The sequence below is a fragment of the Ictidomys tridecemlineatus genome, chromosome 4, assembly GCF_052094955.1.
Source record: "Ictidomys tridecemlineatus isolate mIctTri1 chromosome 4, mIctTri1.hap1, whole genome shotgun sequence".
Taxonomy (NCBI): domain Eukaryota; kingdom Metazoa; phylum Chordata; class Mammalia; order Rodentia; family Sciuridae; genus Ictidomys; species Ictidomys tridecemlineatus.
In genome coordinates, this window is record NC_135480.1 from 174,457,226 (window position 1) to 174,478,003 (window position 20,778).

The window sequence follows — 20,778 nt, forward strand, 5'->3', positions numbered from 1 at the left end:
CAATTTCTCTCAAGGTTTGTAACGTCTTCCTAAAAGCCTCCTGGCTTCAGTGCTGCAGACCTCCAGATCTACACAGAAGCCAGGGGAGTTAGTGCCTCTCTACCATATTTGTGTTCATCCCTTGCTTTAAACCCTCAGTGACTCTCCTCTACCTCATCTCCAGGATAAAGTCCAAACTTCTTGGTGTGGCTTATAGGCCCCATGTGATCTGGCTTCTGTCTCCCACCAGCCTTATATTTCCCCTTTCATATCCTTCCAGCCCTGGTGGATGAATTTCCATCAGCTCCTCCAAAGAAGCCCTTTGCCATATGGTTCCCTCTGCTCTTCTGTTGTGATTCATACTACGCATTATGTTCCTGCTTATAGTTTCAACTATAAGCTCCTCCAGAGTATTCTATTTTTCTCTTATTTTAATAATTATTGAGCACTCTCTTCTCCGTGTTTTACATTTGGTAATTCATTTAAGTCACACAACATCCTTTTAAAAATAACATTAAGCTTGGGCGTGGTAGCACCCGCCTGTAATCCCAGCAGCTCCTGAGGCTGAAACAGGAGGATCACTGGTTCAAAGCCAGCCTCAGCAACTGCGAGGTGCTAAGCAACTCAGTGAGACCTTGTCTCTAAATAAAAAACAAAATAGGGCTGGGGATGTGGCTCAGTGGTTGAGTGCCCCTGAGTTCAATCCCTAGTACACGCCCCCCCCAAATAAAAATAGACATCAATATCCTCTTCATCTTGAAAACCTGAACTCAGTCTGGGCACAGTTGTACACACCTGTAGTTCCTGCTACTCAGGAGGTTGAGGCAGGAGGATCACAAGTTCAAGGCTAACGTGAGCAATTTAGCAAGACCCTGTCTCAATATAAAATTTTCAAAAAGAAAGGGGCTGGGTAAGGCATGGTGACACACACTTGTAATATCAACCACTCAGGAGGCTGAGCCAGGAGGATCAAAAGTTCTAGGCCAACCTCAGCAACTTGGTAAGGCATATAAGAGAATCAGAAAGACTGTGCCTCAAAATAAAAAAATAAAAAGGGCTCGGGCCTACCATGCATGAAGCCCTAGGTTTGATCCTCAGTACCGCAAAGGGAAAGAGTGCGGGGGAGGTGGGAATGAATGAGACTGAGGCTCAGTTGCTCAAGAACACACAGTTGGTGGTGGCAGGGGTAGAATTAGACGTTGACCTCAGATGGTCAGGCTCCATAGGCCACGGTTCTAATGTCAATGCTAACCTGCCTATTGTGGCATGCTATATAGTACAGGAAGTTAGAGTTAAGAATAAAGCAGATGATGGGTGGAGAGGTAGGGCATATTAGATAGGGATTAAAATGAAAGTGGTAACAGGCAAAGCTGTTGCCAGGACCATAAGTGACAACTGAGAAATTGAAGTAGAATAGGATGGAGTGAACTGTTGCCATAGTGATGAAGAAAAGACCAGAAGAAGTGTACAATAGGGGTATAGGTAACTCATGAGGCATGAGGGAATTGATAGGGGAACTGATAGAGGAGCTAGGCCAGCAGATTGTAAGCAGGCGGTAGCAGTTACAGAGGTCATGGGGCTGGTGAGCTTGCTGACCCAGAGACAATGGGCTGGCCCTGAGTGTAAATCCTGGGAATGTTCTAGCAGCAGCAAGAGCAGCTGAGGAGCTGAGCTCCAGCCCTCTATCCCTAGCACCTACTTCTGGAGTCCCTCTTGGTCCTTCTTCTGCAGCTAGGAATCCCCAGAAATGATCTTTGTGGATGGCAGCACACACCCCCACCCTGTGGGGCCTGTTGTTTGTAGCCTTCTAGGTAAAAATCGAAACACTTTTTGAAAAGTTTTATTTCAAAATACGACAGAGACAGCAGCATAGAGACAATATTGTCCTGTCAGGATTCTCAGGTTAGAAGCCAGGTTTGGATCCCTCAGGTCATAGGTCCTAGGACCCTTCCAGCCTATGAACTCCCCAAAATGATTCTTACCCACATCCTCTCAGGTGCTTAGACCTGCCAAGGTACCCACTTCCTGTGCCTGAGGAGACACTGAGGTGCAGGAATAGGCTGTGAGGGAGAGGATTGAGGGGAATCTGGTTGAACTCCGGAAGGAGAAAGAGGTGACAACCTGGGAGTGTGAGGGCTGAGAAGAACAAATAGAAAAAAGAAGTGGGGAGGGGGCCACTGTCTTTGCTTCCTCTATTCTCAGGAAGCCTTGGGCCTACCATACCCTGAGATGTCTCTCTCACCGCTCAGATAGGAAATTCTGGGTAGGTCACCACCTGTGACTGGGTAATAGCTGACAGTCCTTGGGTGTGGTTGGAAAACAGGCATGCCCCTGGCAGGGCAGCAAGGGTCCTTGCGACAAGGAGGTGGCAGTGCATGGCCGCTGCTCCAGGCCCTCTTCCTTAGCTGGGTGCAGGCTGGCTGTTGGCATAGGCCTGATCTGGGAAGGAAGCCCGGGCTCTGCGTGTCTGGGCACACACTGAGGCATAGAGCTCTGGCTCAGGGCTGGCAGCCTGGGGCTTTGACTCGGAGTCCAGCACCACCTCTGAGTACTTGATGGGGGTCACAGGACTGGTGATCCGGCCCTGAGGAGGCCGCAGCTGCAGGCTGGTGTAGCACATCACCTCCTCTGCAGCCTGGAAATGAAGGCTGTCAGAGTTCACTGAACCCTTGGAAAAGACCCCCATGTCCTTCCCTCCCTTCTTCTTCAGCACCATGTGACTCACCCTGGCAGGACCTCCCGGGGATGGATCCTGCTGGTCTGGCTCTTGAGACAGCCGTCCTTAGGCAGGGAACAGAACTCTGGTCAGCTTCTTGTTCCTCCTTCTACATACCCCCGATCCACCCACCGGGACCTGGCCCCTGTACCTGTCCCTCCTCCGAAGCACCCTACCTGTCTGTAGATAGTGCAGGTTCCCATACAGGGGGACCTCTTCCACAGACCCTCCAGAACTGCAACACAGAATTGGGGGATAAGCGGGACTCCTTGGTAAGGAGGAACTCTAAGTTAACCCATCCCTTTTGCCCCCTACTCACCGTCCCTGCCCAGGCTGGCTCTTGCTCCGGCCACTGGTCCACTGGGACAACAGTGCAGCCAGTGAGATGAGAAGCATCAGTGTCACCGCTCCTAAGAGGGTCCACAGTCCCCAGGCCTGGGTTATGGAAGGGATTCCTGTGGATATGACAGGGTTGGGGTTGTGGGGGTTGTTACCGCCCAGCCACCTATCTCTACCTTTGCCAGCAAGTGGGACATGGAGCCACATGACCCCTCCCCCAGAAACCCCTGCCCCGCCCAGCTCACCCAATGCTAGTAGATCCGTGCAGTTGTCACTTCTGCTCATGACTGCTGATGTGAGAGTTGGGTCCATAAACACACTGCCCTGAGCTGGCCAGCCCAGCTCATGGCTGGACAGCTGCCACAGCCCCCCTTACTCCCATTCCTCCCTGGGTCTGGCCCCCACAGCTCAACATCCCCAGTACTGAGGGTGGCAAAGTTGCTGGTTTCCGGGAAGGAAGGGGGAGGGGAAGGATGATCTCGAAAGAACAAAGACCCCGCCCTGTGCCTGCACCTGCACCACTCTGCAGTTCCTGAGCTCCCTCCACACTCAGGCTGAGTCCCCTTCACCCAAGAACACCTGCAGGCCCAAGTGTTCTGTGCCATGTGTAGGTGAGCCCATAAGGACCAAGGGGCAGAAGTGGCATGAGACATGACCAAAAAGGACAGGAGCCCCCACCCCACCTGCCACATTATGTCCACTTGTTCTATCTAACTCTGAGTCATGAATGGATGAGAATGTATTCCTTAATGAGCATGCTGTCAATCGCAGTGGCCTTGGGGTGCCTGCAGTCTCATCACAGTCTAAGGTTGACTGAGAGAAAATATTTGCATGAGGCCCTGGGTTCCATTCCTAGCAACCTGAAAAAAATATATAATTATTGTCATTGTTATTATTACTATTATAGTGGGGGGAGAATAAGGAAGTTAGGTTCCCATCCCAAACTTTTTTTTTTTTTGATATTAGTGATTAAACCTAGGGTACTTTACCACTGAGCTGTATCCCCAGACTTATTTATTTTTATTTTGAGACAAGATGCTCAGGCTGTTCTCAACCTTGGTGATCCTCTTGCCTCAACTTCCCAAATTGCTGGGATTATAGGTGTGATCCACTCTGGATCCATTTGACCCATTTCATCCAAACTGTTCCTAAGAACTCTCATTTCATTTAATTGTATTAAAGGAATTTCTGAACCAGGACTGTTCTAGCAAACTGATCTCAGTCTTTGCACTTGTTCTTTTTTCTTTTTGGTACCAGGAATTGAACTCAGGGACACTCATCCACTGAGCCACATCCCCAGCCCTAGTTTGTATTTTATTTAGAGACAGGGTCTCACTGAGTTGCTTAGTGCCTCACTTTTTGCTGAGGCTGGCTTTGAACTCGTATTCCTCCTGTCTCAGCCTCTGGAGCTGCTGGGATTACAGGCGTGCTCCACAGCCGCTGAGTGCACTTGTTCATTTTGAGGGAGTGCCAACCCTGAATATAAATTTAAATTTAGATTTAAACTACAGTGGCCTGCCAAGGCTAGGAATAAATAGAGAAGTCTGTCCTGTCCTTTTGTTGCAGACAGGGAGTGTATTGCCTGTATAGGCCTTAAACAATAAAATAAAATAAAATAAAATTCAGCTGTCTTTTTATTTGTTATCACCATATTTCAACAATTTTAAAAAATGTCAATGACAAAATACTCTTCACAAAAAAATATTTTGTAAATCTTATTCTAAGTTGTTGTAGTCACTGATAAGTTTTAATGCTATATAAGCTTCAAATAAGCATATTGTTTTGCTCCAAATAGGCACATTTTTAAAAAACATTGTAATATACATGGGAGTTTACACTCCCATGCACCCCCCGCCCCCCATCCCACCCCCATTCCCCATCCCCGCCATCGAACCCCATGTCAGTTAACCACTGAGCTAAGTCCCCAGCATTTTTTTTTTTTAGTTGTAGGACACAATACCTTTATTTTATTTATTTGTGTGGTGCTGAGGATCAAACCCAGTGCCCTATGCATGAAGGCAAGCACTCTACCACTGAGCCACTATCCCAGCCCACATTTTTAGTTTTTTGAGACAGTCTCACTAAATTGCCTAGGGCCTCACTAATTTGCTGAGGCTGGCCTTGAAATTGCAATCCTCCTGCCTCAGGCTCCTGAGTCACTGGGATTACAGGCATTGGCTACCTCGCCCAAAAATCCAGAGAATTTTCACTTATGCAATAGCCCTTGACACAAACTGACTTGTCTATGTGTGTTTAAATCTAGAATAAGTTCTTAACCGTTTGGAATTGTTCAAATTTGCTTTGAGTGCAATGTCTGTCTCCAGCCCCAAAGATAGCTACATATTTCTGTGTTTAAAATAAACAATGAGCTGAGCTTAGTGGCACATGCCTGTAGTTCCAGCTACTCAGAAGGCTTAGACAGGCAGATCACTTCAGCTAGGAGTTTGAGGCAACCTGGAAAACATGGCGAATACACCATCTGAAAATAAATATATTGATTTTAAAATAAATAAAATAAACAATGAGAGGCTGACAGGTAACTCAGTGGTAAAGCATGTGCTTCTTATGCTTGAAGACCTGGATTCAATCCTCAGAACAAATACATAAATAAATAAACAAAATAAACAACTATAGCACCCTGATTGTAAAATTGAAGAAACTGAACTTGAGTTCTTGTAATTCTCTCATTCTAGGTGACTAGAATGAGGTTTTATTTATGTGGTATTTAAATTTTCTGGAATTCACTGTGAAATGGGACTTTCGTGAGTCTTTGCCAAATTTATTCCTATGTTTGAGATTTTCCTGTTTGTATATTTGTTGCCTCACATGAAAAGAACTTTTGGAAATAATATTTAATTAAAGTTATTTTAATCAACTTAAGTGAAAGTCAACAAATCTGGTTATACTTCTATTGAATACAAATAAGATCACTTTTGACAAATTTGCCAAAGTTAAGAATCAAAAAAAGAAATCATGACACTATTCAGCATTCTAACAGATCAATATGTGGATATAAACTAGGAGTGGTGGTACATGCCTGCAATCCCAGCAATTGGGGAGGTTGATTGCAAGTTCAAGCCAGCCTCAGCAATTTAATGAGAACCTGTCTTAAAATAAAAAAATTAAAAAAGGGTTGGGGAATGTGGCTCAGAGGTTAAGTGCCCCTGGATGGTTCAATCCCTAGTACCACACACACCAAAAAAAAAAAAAAAGAATTATGAACTCATTTTCATTTCTTGTCCTGTAATATTTATTTGATTTAAAATTGTTAACTATATCTATTTTATACTGAACTGATTATGTGTGGATTTCAATAATAAAAAATGTTCACTTTTAAAAAAATATTTATTTATTTTTTAGTTGTGTTTCACACAATACCTTTCTTTTTATTTATATGTGGTGTTGAGGATCAAACCCAGGGCCTCCCATGTGCTAGGGGAGTGCTCTACCGTTGAGCCACAACCCCAGCCCTATCTGCATTTCTTTTCTAGCCCTTATTATTTGTTTCATTTTATGAAAATTACTGAAAGTAATTTTTTTTAAATTGTAATATGATACCTTTTTTATTGGTTGTTCAGAACATTACAAAGATTGAAGAATCACATTGAAAGTAATTTTGTCACAGAGAATATTTTTTTTTTTTTTTTTTTTTGGTACTGGGTATTGAAATCGGGGCCTTGCACATGCTTGGCAAGTGCTCTATCAGTGAACTACATCTGTAGCCCTAGAGGAAACATTTTTTAAATGATTCATTTGAGCAGGGTGTAGGTACACACCTATAATCCCAGCAGCTCAGGAGGCTGAGGCAGAAGAATTGCAAGTTCAAAGCCAGCCTCAGCAATTTAGTGAGGTCCTAAGGAATTTAGCAAGACCCTGTCTCAAATAAAAAATAAAAAGGGCTGGGGATGTGGCTTAGTGTTTAAGTGCCCCTGGGTTAAATCCCCAGTACAAAACAAAAACAAAAACAGAGATCCACTTGAAGCTAGGCATGATGGCACATTTCTGTAATTCTAGGGACCTGGGAGGCTGAGGCATTCTGGGCAGCTTAATGAGACTCTGTCTCAGAAATAAAAAATAAAAAGCACTAGGGCTGTAGCTCTGTCATAAAGCACCCCTGGTTTAGTCCCCAGTACAAAAAACAAATTCATTTGAGTGTAAAATATACTATACCATTGACTCCTTATCAAAATTGATAATTTTCAATTTTTTTTAAATTCCAATTTTAAAATCCTGATTGGTTAATTCTTTTGAAAGAATCAAAAGATCCAGCAACAGTGGACCTGAGTTCCTAAAGGTTCAAATGAATCATTTTAAAAATGTTTCCTTTAGGGCTACAGATGTAGTTCACAGTTATCTGGCACTCATTTATATCTCATCATAACTGGCCTCAACTGGCTATTTAGATCAACTGAGCCGACCCACTTATATTAAAGGTTTGGACTTCCTTACTCTCCTACCCAGGCTGCCTCCAGGTAATCAATTAGACTCTGACTATTTCCCAAGGTGTAGGTCTCTCCCTGCCCTGCCCTGTCCTTACTCCCTTTTGGAAAAACAAGAGGATACACCCATATTTCATTCATTTATTTGACACATATATACCTATTGTCTGCCATATGCCAAGCTCTGGAGATAGAAACGTGAAAGGAACATGTCTCTTTCTTCAAAGAACTTTTGGTCTAGTTGGGAAGATGGCCTTGTGTATCCCAGAAAATTAAAAGGCAATGTGGAATACAGAGTAGAACACTGTTCTGTCTGAAAAAGTGGAAGGCAGAAGGGTGAGCAGTGTTGGGCTGGGGATGTGGCTCAAGCGGTAGTGCGCTCGCTTGGCATGCCTGCGGCCCGGTTTCGATCCTCAGCACCACATACCAACAAAGATGTTGTATCCGCCGAGAACTAAAAAATAAATATTAAAAATTCTCAAAAAAAAAAAAAAAAAAAAAAAAAGAAGGGTGAGCAGTGGTGAGGCAAGTGGTATGGAGATAGGCAGAAAGGGTTGGAATCTCTACTTTGCCTCTTCTTACCTGATTCATAGTTGACTTAAATTTCTGAATCCATAGTTTCTTCATCTCCCACCCCTCTGTAATAGAGATTGAACCTTGGGGTGTCTATCACTGACTTAACGTCCCCACCCCTTCTCAATTTTTATTTATTTTTAAATTTTGAGACAGAGTCTCACCAAATTGCTGAAGCCTCCAACATGTGATCTTCCTGCCACAGTTTCCTGAGTCCGCTGGAAGACTGCAGGCGTGCACCCATGCTCCCAGATTCTTTATTCTTTAAAATAGCCTAATTATATTTTTGAGGCATGGTTGTGAACATTCATTGATTTCATTGAATGATTCATTGAATGCCTGTTAGTGCCAGGTGCTGGGCTAGGCATTGGGATAAAAAAGGGAAATAGAGACGAGGTTCCTACTCTTGTGGGACTAACATTCTAGTGGTACTGAAGAAAGTAAAATTGTTGCACAGAGGAATAAATTAGAAACTGTTAAGGGTTCTGAACGAAGGGAAGGAACACACTTGAGCTGAGAACTGAAGGATGTGTAGAAGTCAACTTTGTGGCAAGGAAAGGACCATGGAATACCTGGGAGTTAGTATCATTTCAACTGCCTGATTTATAGTAGTAGCGGCCAAGGTTTAAAATCACTAATAGCTAGGCACAGTCCTAAACTCTTTACTTAGATTTTCCCATTTAATCATCATACAAACCCTTGAGGCGCATGCATATTACTATCTCCATTCCTCAGAGTGGAAACTGAGGCACAAAGAGATACTAAGTAACTTGGCTCAAGTCACCTGCTCTCGAGTTAATGAGTCGGGATTCTACTCCAGGCAGACTTCATAGCGTTTGTAGCATGGTACACAATAAATGGTGCCTGTTAATGAAAGGCCTGTACATCTGGCAGAGGGCAGAGTGGGAGGCTGTCAGAAAGAGGGAACTGCAGAAAGTGGCACAGAGAAGTGCTACCAAAACCTTTTAGTAGTTGGTGGAAACTTTTCCACTTTTTAGTAGTCCATATTTTGGGTAAGACCAATGCACAAAAAGCAGCCGCGCTGAGAATGAGCCCCGTGCGGTTGGTGCGCGAAAGCACGCACTGCCTGCGTTACTAGGAGAGATGACGGACGACGCCCACGCCACACGCCGCTCAGCTCCCCCGTCGCACGCGGCGGGATCGCTTCTTGGCGGATAAGCCAGTGACTGGCGGGAAGGTCTACGTGCGAGCGCACGTGGCACTCTCTGCCGGAGGTCCGGGGACTTTCCCCTAGGCGGAAAGGTAAGGAACTAGTCCCTCGTTTGTAGCCTAGGAAACAGGCCTTCAGCACGCACTGCGGTTCCTGTTGTGCTCTGTGGCTCTTTATAGCTCTAGGAGAAACTTAATCTTTTGATTAGGGTGAGGAAATTGGTGATGCGGATATAAAAGAAAGGATTTTCAAGCATAACTTTTTTTTTAAGAGTTTATGTTTCTGGGAGCGTTTTGACTAATAGAATACCTAAATCGGTGGACAATGAACTAACTTAAGAAAGCCAGGAATTGGTCTTATGCAAATATCCTATGGTCACGCCCCACACGATTGGGAGTGGCCTCACTGGGGGATCCGGCGCGCGGGATCCGCTCGGGTCGCGTGCGCGCCTGCGCACTAGGGAGGGAGGGCAACGCGCAAAGTCTGGGCACCCAGCTTGCCCGCCTGTGGGCCAGCAATGGCCGGCGCGGTTTCGTCCTCAGGTGTCCTGGGGCTGATGCTTATATCTGCGCTGCTTGGGGTTCTCGGAGAGCCCCCCAGCTCCGACTTCGGAACACACCCAGGTACCGGGGAGGGCTGCTGGAGGGAGGCTGGGACTGCAAGGGAGGAGCCCTCGCTTTGCCGACGAGTCTCTTCTCTCCCTCCGCAGGACACGGCGCCCAGGTCAGCCTTGGGGCCTCCGAACCCCGTCGGCGGTCGCCGCCCAAAGACCAGCGCGAGCGGGCCCGGGCTGGCGCGCTGCCTTTGGGGGCTCTGTACACTGCAGCTGTCGTGGCTTTTGTGCTGTACAAGTGTTTGCAGGTGCGTGACGGCAGTGGGTGGGGCTTTCCAGGGCCTGAATTTCCTGTGGGGGCGCTATAGTATCAAAAACAGGACTCCGCTTCCCTCTGTCTATAAATTGAAGTCAGTAGTTTCTTGGCTTTCCCACGTTATAGGGTTCGAAGGATCAGACAGGTAATGGATAAGAAGGGCTCCTGGTAAATTGTAAATGAAGACCGTCACATTTACCTCTTCCACAATCCAATGAAGAGCGATCACTAAGTAAATAGTGGAGCTGGGATTTGAACCCAGCTGCTGTGTGTACTACCAAAGTGCAGTTCTTGGTGAGGATCCAGCCTTGGCAGCAGTTGATTGCTGCAGCCCCAGTGTGTTCAGAGTTCAAGACATCAAGCAGTCTCAGGTTCTCCTTGGGAAAGAGGCCCTGAAATATGAGCTGACAGTACATTTTGGTGGATTGAAACTGTTGAAATGGAAAGTAGTACCACCCAGGGCTGTATCTTTAGTCCTGATCCTATCACTCACTTGCATTAGGAAACAGGGCTATATGTTGAGAGCTTCGTAATGTTTTGAACAAATAATAATGATGATGATGATAATAAAGGAAACAGGGCTGAACCAGTTTGGAGATTATATGAAACTAGAAGAGTTAGCTAGTAATCATCCCAAGTATACTTGACAGGCAAGGATGAGGATATGAATTTAATGATAAAATTTAATAAGTTTGGGGGCTGGGATTGTAGCGCAGTGGGTGGAGCGTTTGCCTTGCATGTGTGAGGTACTGGGTTTGGTCCTCAGCACCACATAACAATAAAGGTATTGTGTCTGTCTACAACTAAAAAAAAAATTAACAAGGATAGATTAATGAGTTTTATTCTTGGGCCCAAGTACAGTGAGGAGGAAACAACTTAGAACCAGCACCTATAAAAGAGGCATTACAGTTGACTATTAAGTCCATTGTGTGATGTGGCAACCCACTTCCCAAATCAGTACACTGAACAAGTTATTGTGCTCCATCTGCACTACATGCTCAGGAAAGCAACTGGAGAAAAACATGTGAATGGAGCACTGACACAAAAGATTTAAGATTTTATACCAGAAAAGATGGGAAGGAGGCAGGAGTGCAACCATTGTCTTCAGATTCCTATCATGTTGAAAATACAGACATTATTTGGAAGGCTTTTGTCAGCATTACGGATACATAAAGGAAAAATTTCTGACTTTGTGTATGAACTGATAACCAAAGCTTTATCAAACTGGAGAGGTTTGCTTATTCCTGGAGATAGTTCCACAGATAGAGCATATAGGGGGCATACTGTTAGGTTGCTTCATGTCTCGGGTAAGAACCTGGACTAGAAATGAGATTCTATTGGGTTAAAAACCCAATAGCTGGGACTGGGCTTGTGGCTCAGTGGTAAAGTGCTTGCCTAGCACATGTGAGGCACTGGGTTTGATCCTCAGCACCACAATAAAATAAAGTATTGTGTTCATTTACAACTGAGGAAAACAAACAAACAATAGCTTTCTACTGCAAATTCTCCTGTCCTTACTAGTTATGGGAGACTTAGGTGCTAGAGCAGAACTTTGTTGCTACTATATTGCCCTTTTCTTCTCCCCCTACAGGGCAAAGATGATGCTGCAGTTTTCCAAGAGGAGAAAGACAAGGAGGAATCATTGCAGTCAGGTGGGTTAAGCATAAGTCTGTCCTTGGTGGTGATGGTGAGGAGACTGGGACAGCAGAATGGTTACTTAACTTTGCTCCCCTTTTCTCCCTAACCCTCAGAGAGGCATCTGGCCCAGTTGACACAACAGCTGACCCAGACAGAGCAGCACCTGAACAATCTAATGTCCCAGCTGGACCCCCTTTTTGAGCGGTAAGAATTTATGGCAGGTGGGAGTAATGGAGACAGTTTGGGCAGCCCCTGAGTGAGTATTTCTGCAGTGTGACTACTTTGGTTGGAGCCCAGCGGGAGCTTCTGAACATGAAGCTACAGACCATCCACCAGCTTCTACAAGACTGTAAACCAGATAAAGGTGTGGAGGTTCCAGAACCAGGTAAAGGGTTGAGAGCTGAGTCTGGTGATGGGGAGATAGTCTCTGAAACTGGAACATGCTGATCTTTCCTTTCACAGAGGCCGGCATACCTTCTCCTGAGGACTTAAGAACAGAGGAGGATGAAGAGGCTGGTGACAGTCAGGACTGGGAAGAACCCATAAATTGGAGCACAGAGACTTCCTGGGAAGTAGAGCAGGGGCTAAGGAGAAGATACAGTAAGACTGTGACAAAGGAATCCAGATACAGCTCCAGCCAGGAAGAAAGGACAACAGCTGAAGGTTTAGTAAAATAAAGTCTATCCTTTAGTAAAATAAGTCTGCTTCTGTGCACTTTTTTCTCTCCCCGTTGGTCATACACCCATACTAGGTGCCTCAGGCCTCCTTGAAAAGCTTCCCTTATTAGGACAAAAGACACTGCCTTCCAGAGTGAGAGCAGAGAAGACAGAGGGAGCTCCAGTTCTTTTCCTTGTATTCCTGAGGCTACCAGCATGCCAACCTTCAGGGCCCCCCCTAAATCCCTTTTTTCATAGGTGAGACAGAATAATCTTTCCCAAAACATTTATTAAAATCCAGTGGGAAAATAAATTATAGAAAACTATATACAACATAAAAATAGCCACCCTTAACAAAGCTGCATACCCATAGAGGGTATGAGCTTACCAGCCCCAAATCCCCTCATCTGTGTTGGAGGGTCTAGTTCAGCTGAGGTTGTTAGCTGATTTCCTGATTTTTGTCTGCAGTACTGGGGACTGGACCCAGGGGCAGTTTACCACAGAGCTACATCCCCAATCCTTTTAATTTTTTGAGACAGGGTCTCTTGCTAAATTGCCCATGCTGGACTTGAACTTGTGATCCTCTCGAGTTGCTAGGATTATAAGCACCAGCCACCATGTCCCCAGCCTGGGTTCCTGATTCTTAAAATGATCCCTGTCAAACCAAGAAGGGTTCTGTACTTTTAGTGCTGAAGAAGATTCCTTTGTACTTCTGGCTCTGACCTATCCCCGAAGTATTCTGAGTTTTGAATTTGTAAGATTCCTCTAGTTGTTCTGGCTGCTGTGGAGAAAAAACAGTTCAGGTACTAACATGAGCACTCCATTTAGACACAGCCACCTGCAGGGTCGGGGAAGGTCCCAGGAGATATGGGAATGAGGTAGGATTAGACCTGTGATCCTGCTCATTTCAGTCCTGGGTCTTGTCACAGCACTCTTCTTGATAAAGACACAACACAACTCACCTGATAGCCAAAGTCAGACTGTGGTACCAGTGTGACAGCTCCTCCTGGTCTGTGGACATAAGCAGTAGCTTCTCACGGGGGAAGGACAACTAGGGAGAGACCACCTCTTAGTGCATGGCTCAGAAAGGTCCAGGCTGAAGCCCTTGCTATTCCATTGAGGTGATTTAGGACTGAGAACTATGAGGCTCAAGCCCCAGGTATTTCTTATATCCTCTCATTATTATGAAAAGGGACCCAGGTGAAGGAGATAAACAGGCCCAATAGTGTTTGAGATATGTTTTGGATCTAGGGTTCCTGCTATTACTTACGCTGAGCAGTCCACCACAAGGGCCTCCTGAGTGGCCAAAGACCCTGCAGAGTTGACACTGGGCCATAGGATAGAGGGCTTTACAGGCAAAGGTGCCACTTTGCAGCAGGTGCAACGGGGATCGAGGCTTGGCCATAAGGAGCACATCGGAGAAGAGGAAGAACATGCGAGGCCGAGGTTCCCCACTGGAAGGCACCACCAACAGCCACCCCTGGCGTAGGAACCAGCGTCCTGGGGGATGGGAGAGCTGTTATTTTGGTGCAGCTCTAGGATCCATGGGAATAGGAGGAAAGAGGTAGAGTTTGAGGGGCATGCATGGGTTCTATAGAGGAAGAGATGATAGGCAAGAAGGATTTGAGGATTGAGATGAAAAAGTAAACAATCTACCTGAAGTAAGTCCCTTTGTCTGGCGTCCACTGAGCAGAGCCTGGATTCGCCGGAGGTGCTGCTCATTCTTCTGTTTCTGACCAATGCTGTGGACTCTCTGGGCAGTCTCACTTATCAGCCGTGCAGCCCCTAGAATATAACACCTTCAACCTCAATGCTCACACACTTTTTACTTTGGGTGACTGATTGGTACCGGTGAAAGACAGGCTATGCTGGAGGGGACCTGGGTCAGGGTCTAACTTCTTGAAGAAAAGGTAGGGCAATAAGGATATATTAGTGGAAGCTAGGAACATACATTGTTGGAAATCAGAACCAGAAAAGGATACAAGAGCCAGCCTCCTGCCTGAGCTGAAAAGGAGCAAGAACTTACGTGTGAGCTGTTGATGGTCAGGACTATTGGGACCTGTATTTTCAGCCAAAGCAACAACCAGATTCTCATACCTGGAATTAACAGTGTAAGTCTACAAGGGGAAGTAGAGCCAGGCAAAATTCCCTTTGCCTCTGCTTGACACACAATCAGCCCCCATATATTCTTCAGTTGCAGGTCCAGGAAAGATCTGCTTCTGGCTACTGTATCCCCTTCTTTCATCTGGGACTTGGAACCTGGGCTCACACCATTTGGCCCGCTTCAATTCCACACTGAAGAGTCAAAGGCAGGCCACAGTCTGGAAGGCCAGGTCAGGATATGAATGTTAATCAAACCTAGAAGGATGCTGCAGACAACCTATGAACCCTTAACCCATTCCCAGGGACAGAGATTCTAGTGTAGGTTGGCCACTCATTTCAACAAACTTCTCCAGATAACTTGTCTCAGACCCTATTGCAGCCCCACTCACTTTACAGGGTTACACAGTCTCAGACTATGGGTACTTGTGTGTTCACATGTACTCTTGTAAAATAGAAGAAAATCTGGCTCAGGAGAGAGCCAGTAGGTTGGGATAGACCCCATGACATCCCCCAAAACTGAGGACAGCAGTTATATAGTCTGAAAGAGACTTGGTTGGAATTGAGGGGAGTTCACTCACTGCTGCAGCCGCTGCAGAGGCAGAGGAAGCAGGTCTTGAAGCTTAAGTCCCCCAAACTCAGGGCGACCTTCCTGAAGGTGCACAAACCTCCGAAAACGCTTGTTTTTCTTTAGTTGTTCCTAGAGTGAGGGGAAAATAATTGGCAACAAGAGAAGCCACTCCTTATATTGCATTCATCTGTGTACAAACTCCAGCCTTCAGTAACTGTGTGCTCTGTGCTCCTGAGAGAAACTTGGTCTCCCTAGGAGAAACTCAGCACAGGCTAAGCACCCAGAGCTCTATAAATGCAGGGATTATGTGAATGAAGTTTGGTTTCTAGATGAAGAGAAAATGTGAGGGGCAAACTAGACACTAGGGAAAAGGGATGGATTTGAGGTCATCTCCAGGTTACCTGTAGGGTGGTGTGGGACCTCTCCGCATTAGCTGCAAATTGGGTGTAGAGCTCCAGGTGGTGGCAGAAGCCTTCCAGCCCCTGTCCCCACTGTCCTTCTTCCAGGTAGGGAAGCAGCATTCTGTGTGGGCAAAGTCAGTAAAAAGGAAGCCCAAGAACTACTCAAGGACTCCCTCACTTAATTCTCTTAATTCTACCCCGAGGTAGTGCTATTAACCCATTTTACAGATGGAGAGCCTGGCAGGTTAAGGAATTGGGCCAAGGCCACAGGTGAGAAAATTGGCAGACTTGATTCGCTCTGACTCAAGACAGAGCTCCTTGCCAGAAGTTATGGCCCTCCCTCTTCTCGCGCCCCTTCCACTCACTGGCTGGCGCCGTAGATGAACTCCCAGGACCCAAATAGGGCCTGGCGCTCAGGTGGTCGTAGAGTCCCCTTGGCTTTCAGGATCCCCAAGAAGTACTGTGGAAGGAGCGAATACAGGTGTCGAGAGGAATAGGCCAATGCAAGCTTCAGCCAGACAGACGCTTGCCTGACCCCCTATATGCAGAATCCAAGACCCACCATACTCGGGGTCATCACCTAGCAGAGACCTTCCCACACCCTGGGCTCCCAACCCCACACGAGGAGGCTGCTCCGGGCCCGCACCGTGGCCACCAGCCCTAGTTGTTCCTGGTAACGCCGCTCGGTCTCGAGCAGCTCCCGGGCGGTGCAGGCGCGTTTCCGCTCCCATCGAGCACGCTGCTCCCGCACCGGGCACCGCGAGCTGGGATCTGGGATCTCCATTACTGTCCGAGGGTTTGATGCTTCCGGCCGCAGCCCGCCGGAGATTCAAATTCCAACGCTCCCAGGGCGGGGCCCGGGTGGGATAGGGGAGGAGCTCGCAAGACGGAGCATGCGCGATGGCCATCGGCTCGCCTTTTCCTGTGGTCACCCCAACACAGGGGCAACCCCTTAGGTGGGCGTGGACTGTGGCCGAGGTGTCCGCACTAAGTTGGGGCAGCAGCTGGGTTTGGAGTCAGGACACTCAATAGGTGCAACCACTGGCAGGGCCTCATGTCTTTTTTTTAACCCCCTTTGGGTACCTGGGACTAATCTCAGGGACATTCGACCACTGAGCGACATCCCCAGCCCTACTTTTTATTTAGAGACATAGTCTGAGTTGCTTAGCACCTTGCTTTTGCTAAGGCTGGCTTTGAACTCGCGATCCTCCTGTCTCAGCCTGAGTCCCTGGGATCACAGGTGGGCGCCACCCTGCCGGGCTAGCCTCAGTGTCTTATTTGTAGAATTGGGAATGGGACAATCATTACGGTATGTATTCTGTCCTGGGCCCATGCCAGTCTACAGAAGGGGTTCAGTCATTCCCAATGTTTTCAACACCTTTCTGGCCTCTGAACAAACAAGTTTACAGATTTTAAGTTATTGTTTTATTCATTTCCTACTGGTCCAAAGCCTGACAGCTCACTAGCTTCTGATGAGGATGTCAATTAAGTGGTAGTTCTGATTTGCTGTAATTTTAACCCAGGGCAAAAGCTTTGAGTTGATGGGTCTTTGCTGCCTTACCAAAAATGAAATGTACTTGGCGGGGTGTGGTGGCCCATGCCTATAATTCCAGCAGCTGTGGAATCTGAGGCAGGAGTGTGGCAAATTTAAGGCCAGCGTCAGCAACTAAGAGAGACCTTGTCTCAAAATAAAAAATAAATAAATAAAAAGAGGGCGAGGGATGTATCTCAATGATAAAATGCTCCTGGGTTCAAGCCCCAGTACCTATAAAATAAAAAATAAACATAAAATGTTCCTGGGCTGGGATGCAGCTCAGTGTTAAAAGTGCTTGGCTAGCATGCATGAGGCCCTGGGTTTGATCCTCAACACACAAAAAATAAATAGATAAAATAAGGTGTACTGGGCTGGGGTTATGGCTCAGTGGTAGAGTGCTTGCCTAGCACGCGTGAAACACTGGGTTCCAATTGAGTCGAATGTATGAAAGATGATATGTCTTGAGCTCTGTAATGTTTTGAACAACCAATAAAAAAAAAAAAAAAAACACTGGGTTCGATCCTCAGCACCACATAAAAATGAAATAAAGATATGTGTGTCCACCTTCAACTAAAAAAAGAATACTTTTAAAAAATAATAAGGTGTACCAGCAGGGCTTGAGGCCTGAGGGTGAGGGAGGAGGATCTCTGTGAATTCCGGCCAGCCTAGGCAATTTCCTAAGACACTGTCTCAAAATAAAACTTATTTAAAAAACAGCTGGGATGTAGCTTAGCTGTAGAGTACTTGCCTGCCAAGTACAAGGCCCTGGGTTCCATTCAGTACAAAAAGAGTAATGATAGAAGATTTAGTGTTATAAGATAATTATTGTATTATACATTTGTGTTTTGTGGGCCAGGTGTTTATCAGGGTGTAACAAGGATGGCTTGTTTATGTTAATTATGTTTGGGGCCTCAAATGCCGAAAAATGATTAAAATGGTTGGTGCTGGAAATAAATAAAAAAATAGTAATGATAATAATAAATGTAGGGGCTGGGGTTGTGGCTCAGTGGTAGAGCACTTGCCTAGCACATTCGAGGCCCTGGGTTTGACCCTCAGCACCACATAAAAATAAATAAAATAAAGGTATTGTGTCCAACTGCAACTAAAAAACAAAAAAGAAAATAGAGTGTTTCCTAATTTAAAAGAGCAATAATTCCTAAAAAATAAGTGGAACAATTTAAATCTATGAAAATAGAGGAAGGTAAAACACAAAACAACAAAGTTAAAAAAAAAAACTTAAAAAATAATAAATGTACCCAATTTTCCTAATTTAGTCTTTTGAAAAACTGGAAATAGCCATGTGGTAAATTGGCAATGCCATTTTGTTAGTATGTATGTATCAGCTCTTTTTTGTGGGGGTACTAGGTATTGAACCATAGGGTGCTTTACCACTGAGCTATTTCCAACCTCTTTATTTTTGATTTTGAGACAGGGCCTCGTTAAGTTGCCCAGAGCCTTGAACTTGTGATCCTCTTGCCTCAGCCTCCAGAGTGTATCAGACTAGTGGTTCCTAAATGCATCTTAATGACTATGTGGACAAATATATGTGCCAGAATGTCTGGCACAGTATTTGTAACAACAGAAAACTGGAAACCACCTAAAATGTCCAATGGTAAAGAACTGGTTAGAAAAATTATGGTACAGCCAGGTGCAGTAGCTTATTCCTATAATCCCAGCTATTTAGGAGGCTGAGGCAGGAAGATTACAAGTTTGAGGCTAGGCTCAACAACTTAGTGAGAACCTCAAAATAAAAGTGTAGGGATGTAGCTCAATGGTAAGGAGCCCCTGGGTTCAATCCCCAGTGCTACCAAAACAACAACAACAACAAAACAAACAAAAAATCCCCCAGCTATTTGAAGGAATAATATGAAAACATTAAAAATGATGTTTAAGGGGCTGGGGTTGTAGCTCAGTGGTAGAGCACTTGCCTTGCACATGTGAGGCACTGGGTTCGATCCTCAGCACCACATAAAAATAATAAAAAAGAAAACACTCATTATATTATAAGTATATTGTTGAGGGGGAAAAGCAGGCTATAAAACTGTGTAACATATAAAAGGAAGACTAAATAATCAAAAGCTAATTGTGTTTTTAATCTCTGTGTGATCAGAGTGAAGATAATTTGGACAAAGATGTATTATGTACCTAACCTGTTCCAGACAGTGAATCACTAAGATTCAAGGTACAAATGGGACTAATAGAGTTATTTTAAAAAGTCCCTCTTCTCCTTCCAAGTATTCAGCTTTGAGCATGCCTTATTTATAATTAGAAAATACATTTCATAGTAGGAAACAAAATGTTAAGAGAGAAACTACCATTTTGGATTCTCAGGAATCTGGGCCCCAAGCCAAGAACCAGGGGATTGTCAGGGTTCTAAGCTCCCCTCCAGCTCTGATATTCTAAGAATTCTAAGAATGGGAAAATGCTGGGCTTAGACCAGGCAGGAACAACTTGAAGATCTTGGATGGAGAAAAGTTAAGAGTTTGGATCAAACTGTATCTTATGCTCAGGTCCCGTGGAAACTGGTGACAACATATGGTTACACTGTCTCAAATGAATGAGGCACAGTTCATACTAAAAGCTCAAGTATGGAAAAAGCCAGAGAATCCCATAGTCATCAGTATCACTGTGACCCCAGGTGATGAGAATAGAACATCAGAATGCCTGGTGGAGGCAGTTGGTGACCGGTATGTTTGAGGATGCTGCCATTGTGACTGTGCTTAAGGGAGAGAACAGAGCCTACTGTGAGCTCAGGTGAGGGAATCATTCAATTGTGGAGGAAGGAGAGGGAAAAGCTGAGAAGACATACTAAGGACATTCTGTGTATCCACTCTAGTTCCACCACACTGATGATAGACTAAACAGTGGCCCCCAGAAAGACCTGTCCAGGTCCATGCCTTTAGCCTGCAAATGTGACATTCTTTGGAAAAAGGGTCTTTATAGATTAAAGATCTTGAGATGAGATCATCTTGAATTATCTCAGTGGGACCTAAATCCAAAAAGTGTGTTGGTATTGATACCCTGTGGGGTACACCTGTAATCCCAGCAGCTCAGGAGGCTGAGGCAGGAGGATTGCCAAGTTAGAGGCCAGCCTCAGCAACTAACCGAGGCCCTAAGCAGCTTAGTGAGACTCTGTCTCAAAATAAAAAGAGCTGGGGATGTAGCTCAGTGATAAAGTGCCTCTGGGTTCAATTCCCAGTATCAAAAAAATAAATAAAGTCACCCTGTAGAAGACACAGCATCAGAGGCAGCTGCCACATAAAGCAGGCAGATATTGGAGTATGCTGTGTCCTGACCTGGGAAGATTCAGGACACAAGAATTCCAGAAGTTACTAAAAAAAAAAAAAAAAAAAAAAAAGAATTCTAGGAGCTCAAACCTGTTTAGTGTTTGGCAGACTCCCATATGGTGTTATTGTCAGCCTCAAGCCCAGGAGTCATAAGAATCTAGAAGAGGCAAGGAAAGATTCCTCCCTGGAGGCTTCTTAAGGAGCCTGGCCCCACTAATACCTTAATTTTAGACTTCTGGCCTTCAGAACTGTGAAAGAATAAATTTCTGTTGTTTATACCTAGTTTTTGATAACGTTTTTCTCAGATTTGGGGGATTGAACCCAGGGTCGCTCTAACATTGAGTTACACCCCAGTTTTTATGTTTTAATTTGAACCAGGTTGTTGTTACATTGCTGAGGCTGTCCTTGAATTTGTGATCCTTCAGCCTCAGCTTTCCAAGTAGCTGAGATTAAGGTGCGCAAGACTATACCCAGCGAGTTTGTGGTAATTTGTTACAGAAGCCCT

The 20,778-nt window shown here is 45.3% G+C and overlaps 3 protein-coding genes across 5 annotated transcripts; 1 reads left to right on the plus strand and 2 right to left on the minus strand.

Moving 5' to 3' along the window:
• Window positions 1-1,804: 1,804 nt before the first annotated feature.
• On the minus strand, window positions 1,805-3,727 carry Sit1 (signaling threshold regulating transmembrane adaptor 1). The gene is made up of 5 exons (XM_005326245.5): window positions 3,280-3,727; window positions 3,015-3,150; window positions 2,872-2,930; window positions 2,705-2,760; window positions 1,805-2,614 (listed from the first exon to the last, which is right to left on the minus strand). The coding sequence occupies exons 1-5, from the start codon at window positions 3,344-3,346 to the stop codon at window positions 2,381-2,383; spliced, it is 552 nt and encodes a 183-aa protein (XP_005326302.4). The 5' UTR covers window positions 3,347-3,727; the 3' UTR covers window positions 1,805-2,380.
• Window positions 3,728-9,648: 5,921 nt separating this feature from the next.
• Ccdc107 (coiled-coil domain containing 107) lies at window positions 9,649-12,423 on the plus strand. 2 transcript variants are annotated; one of them, XM_013359044.4, is made up of 6 exons: window positions 9,649-9,840; window positions 9,927-10,078; window positions 11,678-11,738; window positions 11,838-11,928; window positions 11,997-12,088; window positions 12,187-12,423. In XM_013359044.4, exons 1-6 carry the CDS (start codon window positions 9,735-9,737, stop codon window positions 12,399-12,401), a joined length of 717 nt encoding a protein of 238 aa, XP_013214498.2. In that variant the 5' UTR covers window positions 9,649-9,734; the 3' UTR covers window positions 12,402-12,423. The 2 variants fall into 2 exon arrangements, with proteins under 2 accessions (XP_013214498.2, XP_013214497.2); XM_013359043.4 differs by having other exon boundaries at window positions 9,653-9,840; window positions 11,997-12,109.
• On the minus strand, window positions 10,912-20,331 carry Arhgef39 (Rho guanine nucleotide exchange factor 39). 2 transcript variants are annotated; one of them, XM_040286016.2, is made up of 9 exons: window positions 16,099-20,331; window positions 15,818-15,912; window positions 15,453-15,573; window positions 15,062-15,180; window positions 14,407-14,477; window positions 14,037-14,165; window positions 13,651-13,880; window positions 13,343-13,431; window positions 10,912-13,158 (listed from the first exon to the last, which is right to left on the minus strand). In XM_040286016.2, the coding sequence occupies exons 1-9, from the start codon at window positions 16,234-16,236 to the stop codon at window positions 13,146-13,148; spliced, it is 1,005 nt and encodes a 334-aa protein (XP_040141950.2). In that variant the 5' UTR covers window positions 16,237-20,331; the 3' UTR covers window positions 10,912-13,145. The 2 variants fall into 2 exon arrangements, with proteins under 2 accessions (XP_040141950.2, XP_005326304.2); XM_005326247.4 differs by having other exon boundaries at window positions 10,912-13,161; window positions 16,099-20,329.
• Window positions 20,332-20,778: the final 447 nt, after the last annotated feature.

Coding starts and splice junctions, on each gene's coding strand:
- Arhgef39 (XM_005326247.4), bottom strand. CDS start 16,236: ATGGAGATCCCAGATCCCAGCTCGCGGTGCCCGGTGCGGGAGCAGCGT. Junction 15,913..16,098: donor AACTAGGGCTGGTGGCCACG/GTGCGGGCCCGG, acceptor CTCCTTCCACAG/TACTTCTTGGGGATCCTGAA. Junction 15,574..15,817: donor TTCATCTACGGCGCCAGCCA/GTGAGTGGAAGG, acceptor TTGCCCACACAG/AATGCTGCTTCCCTACCTGG.
- Sit1 (XM_005326245.5), bottom strand. CDS start 3,346: ATGGACCCAACTCTCACATCAGCAGTCATGAGCAGAAGTGACAACTGC. Junction 3,151..3,279: donor CACGGATCTACTAGCATTGG/GTGAGCTGGGCG, acceptor TCATATCCACAG/GAATCCCTTCCATAACCCAG. Junction 2,931..3,014: donor AGCCAGCCTGGGCAGGGACG/GTGAGTAGGGGG, acceptor TCTGTGTTGCAG/TTCTGGAGGGTCTGTGGAAG.
- Ccdc107 (XM_013359043.4), top strand. CDS start 9,735: ATGGCCGGCGCGGTTTCGTCCTCAGGTGTCCTGGGGCTGATGCTTATA. Junction 10,079..11,677: donor TGCTGTACAAGTGTTTGCAG/GTGCGTGACGGC, acceptor CTCCCCCTACAG/GGCAAAGATGATGCTGCAGT. Junction 11,739..11,837: donor GGAGGAATCATTGCAGTCAG/GTGGGTTAAGCA, acceptor CCTAACCCTCAG/AGAGGCATCTGGCCCAGTTG.